Genomic DNA, 4,272 nt, shown 5'->3' on the forward strand with positions numbered 1-4,272 from the left:
ATGGATTTTTTTTTAATTTTAAATATAAGTTAACTCAGGTAAGTAAGGCAGAAAACCAATATAAATAGTAATAATATACATACTGTATTCTTAATATACAGAAGCTACATGTGATACAGATAAATTGCGTGAGGGTAAAGTCTAGTATCTATCCACAGTAAATTTCAACAGAGAGAAAATCAATAAGGGATGAAGAGCATGCGCTCTCAACATATACCTGAAGAATCATATGAGGGTAGAGAGGAGGTTGACTGTGTGCCAACATCCTTTCTCTTACCTTGATTTTATATCATACCTTTTCATGCACCTATACGAAGACCAGGAATATATAATCAGCCTCTAATAATCCCATATTTTCATGTGATCACATCATTCTCATCGTTTTCTGAGTAAGTATTATGGAAGAATAGATGTTGTTATTATTATTCTGTAGACGGAATTCAGTTCTATGTACTGTAAAATCGGTAAACAAACATAATTGAATCTTAAAATTTTATGTAAATAAATTGTAAAAAATTGTTTAACAATTTTTCGGTTATAAATAATTTGAAAATTTCAATTTTAAATAAGAGAAATAATCAATTTTTATTAACTTTATTGTTTAAAAATTTATAATAGCTTTTAATTAATTAGTAATGAAAATTTTGTCTATGTTTATGGTGATAAATTTTACGTATTTCGTTATATTAAATTAAAATTTTATGGCATTTATAAATAATATCGTATTTCTTGCTTAAATAACAATTAAATATTTCATATATTGTTATAAGTAAAGAGAATTTCACCATTTATGAATAATTTTAAAATATTTTATGATGTATACCTGCAATTAAGTTTCGTGATGAGTAAATAAACAAGTATAATTTTCATATTTTATAAGAAATGATGAAATATCACGAAAAATTATTGAAAAATTTCAAAGTTTTCGAAGAATGGCCATGAATCTCATCTAAATTTATAGTTATAAAATTGAATTTTTGCAAAATTTAAATACATTTCAGTTATGTGAACCGTTAAAAAAAGTCAAATTTTTGTAAAATTAAACAATTGTAAATTTCAAATTTTGCAATTTAATAAAAATAAATTGATATTTTTAACGGTAAAAATGTTATATTATAATTAAGTGCGTTTTTTTCTCTAAGATTTTTGCATGTATGAGTTGTATTTAATGATTTTTCCTTCTTTCAGGTTTCTTTTAGGAGATGGATGAACCCAAACAATCGACAAAAAAGAAAGATGTATCAAATACAAAATCAATATGGGGTATAAGTTCTGTAAGAGGGAAGATTACAGATAAATGCCTATGGGCAGCTTGTAAAGCAATGAGTGCTGGATTTTTCTTAATCCTAATAGGAACTGGAATGGCTACCGTAGGATTTTACTCAGACCAGTTATCTAAAGTTGAAAAGAAACAAGGTAATATCACTGTTTATCACAAGGATGGACTTAAAGATATGCACTTGTCTAGCTTAACTTATTTTGGTCCTGTAGTTATGGGGGTTGGTGGATTTATCATTTTAGCAACATGTGTGATGACTTTCGAAGCTAGAGACACTGCTACAAAAATCGTTCCATCATTCTTTCGTAAGAGCCGTATACACGCTGTGCAAGCAATGGGATCTTCACCAACAAGACATTCAAGTGATACATCTTGGGAGAGATTTCTTGCAAATTCTTGCTGGAGAGGCGAAGGTAGTCAAAGAAGTAGATCAGTAGTTACAAGAGAGCTTAAAAATTTCAGTAAAAAATTGCAATCTAGTATGGATTCGGCAAAAATTGTTATTGTTGAAGATGGTAGAAACATATGCAATATGAAAAAATGCCCTTCAGAGCCGTTTGTTTCTAAGATTCACGAATTACCAACTGAAAAAGAGGATTCAGAACAGAAAAAAGAAACTTTGCAACTACCGACAGAAATGGGTAAACCTAAGCCAAAATCCCTTCTTCTAGCTGCTAACATCTATCGTCAAGCAGCATCAATGGATTGTCCAAAAAGACAACTTCAGAGACAGGCTGCTCAGGACGAATCTCTCGAATCGGAAACGACTGAGCAAAAAACACACTTGATAGTACAGAGGAGTGATTCTAACAGTTCTATGGCAATGGATCTTTATCTTCCTCAAGGAGCTGTGACTTTACACGTGAAAGACAAAACCAAAGGAAAGAAAGGAACGAGAAAACACAGGAAGACATCATCCTCTGAGCGAACAGAACGCACTGAATCAAAATCTACACAATCAGGAAGCTTTGAATCGGATAAAACTGTAGTATCTCAAGATAGCGTGTTTTCTCATAAAAAGATATCTCCAGAAAATTCCAGACAGCAAAGCAGCGAACCTTTTCAAAAACCGAGGGTTATAATCACTCAGCAATCATCAACAGTTAAAAGAAATCCGCTTATGAGACAGAAAGCCATAGATGGTGGACAAGAAACAAAATCGAACAATGAACCAGGATGAAAATCTAAAAGATCTTCAGCACATGATCCAGAAAATCCATCATCTTCATCCATAGATTGATGACTATGGAGAAGAATGCATAAGAATGTCTTAAATATGCACCATTCCAGTTAAAAAAAATCACACTAATCAATCTCTATTTTAATTTATAGCTGTCGTGTTGGTGAATGGTAAGATTTGTTACATTTTTTCAATGAAAAAAAAGGCACTAAAATATAATTTTATACACCACTTTCTACGTGAACGTTTATAATGTATTCTTAATATACAGAAGCTACATGTGATACAGATAAATTGCGTGAGGGTAAAGTCTAGTATCTATCCACAGTAAATTTCAACAGAGAGAAAATCAATAAGGGATGAAGAGCATGCGCTCTCAACATATACCTGAAGAATCATATGAGGGTAGAGAGGAGGTTGACTGTGTGCCAACATCCTTTCTCTTACCTTGATTTTATATCATACCTTTTCATGCACCTATACGAAGACCAGGAATATATAATCAGCCTCTAATAATCCCATATTTTCATGTGATCACATCATTCTCATCGTTTTCTGAGTAAGTATTATGGAAGAATAGATGTTGTTATTATTATTCTGTAGACGGAATTCAGTTCTATGTACTGTAAAATCGGTAAACAAACATAATTGAATCTTAAAATTTTATGTAAATAAATTGTAAAAAATTGTTTAACAATTTTTCGGTTATAAATAATTTGAAAATTTCAATTTTAAATAAGAGAAATAATCAATTTTTATTTTTCAAATGAACTGTATGGAATTTTATGACTTTAAAGCGTGAAACGGCGCTATAAAAAAATAATTAATTCTACTGAAAAGTATCAAAATTAATGTTATTTAAATTTTTTACAATGTGTGTATGTGTAATAATTCAGATTGTTTAAAATTTTAATGTATGCATTGTTGTATGCTACTATNTATAAGCTCGTCTTGTCTAGTCTATCGATTCACTCAGTTATATTTTGTAAACAGCAGTGAAAAAATATATAAATTTATAATAATAATTATTATTAAAGTTGTATTTATATATAAATAACAATATTTATAAAAATTTGTTGGATAAAAATTCAATTTTACAGCAATTTATCGCACGTATTATTTGTTTGTATATGTCATGTTTACCATGGAGTGACTACAATTTTGTATCGATCGACACGCATTAATCACAATTAAAATATTTAGTTTAATGAGGTTTTAGATATTTAAATGATCGTTAATAATGTTTGCGATTTAATCTCATTTTGTAATTTGTTAATTATGTTTAATGCCATTTTTTTCATCTCTTTAATTAAGTAAGTGTATATGAAGTAATTCTTCATACATCAAAATAAAAACATATTTTATGAATATTTTTAAAGAATTTTTTTTCTATTAACGCATCATCATCATCTCATACTGATAACATGTGCATCATGTAAGTGATGGTGTAAAGCAACGTCTAAATTAATTGTAGATGATAAGATTCCTGGCTCTTCTCCTGTCTGTTTATAGTCTGTGTCGATTATATTGCAATCTTTTAATTAAATAATTGATTTATTATTGCATCCATCATGTCATAATTCCAAAATATTATGATTTAAACTATATTTCATACAAAATAAATTAAATTATAGATGTTTTAAGTCAGATTAACCTTATTAAAGTGACCATATTAATCATTAGAAAGAATGTAATTGGATTTGATGTGGCATTTCTGCAATTTTCAAACCGTAGAAAAGCTTGAGCTTGCTTACTGGTCACTGTATACAGTTTGGATTTGTCTAATGTTCACAAAATACAAAAATGTTTTGAA

General features: G+C 29.2%; 1 protein-coding gene across 2 annotated transcripts; it reads left to right on the forward strand.

Annotated features, from left to right (window-relative positions):
• Positions 1-247: 247 nt before the first annotated feature.
• On the forward strand, positions 248-2,657 carry LOC111620572. Of its 2 annotated transcripts, none has more exons than XM_023362518.1 (2): positions 248-389; positions 1,189-2,657. In XM_023362518.1, exon 2 carries the CDS (start codon positions 1,203-1,205, stop codon positions 2,457-2,459), a length of 1,257 nt encoding a protein of 418 aa, XP_023218286.1. In that variant the 5' UTR covers positions 248-389; positions 1,189-1,202; the 3' UTR covers positions 2,460-2,657. The 2 variants fall into 2 exon arrangements, with proteins under 2 accessions (XP_023218286.1, XP_023218287.1); XM_023362519.1 differs by lacking the exon at positions 248-389 and adding an exon at positions 1,055-1,099.
• The last annotated feature ends 1,615 nt before the right edge of the window (positions 2,658-4,272 follow it).

Source organism: Centruroides sculpturatus, unplaced genomic scaffold (assembly GCF_000671375.1).
Source record: "Centruroides sculpturatus isolate CEXI.00-Female unplaced genomic scaffold, Cexi_2.0 scaffold321, whole genome shotgun sequence".
Classification (NCBI taxonomy): Eukaryota; Metazoa; Arthropoda; class Arachnida; order Scorpiones; family Buthidae; genus Centruroides; species Centruroides sculpturatus.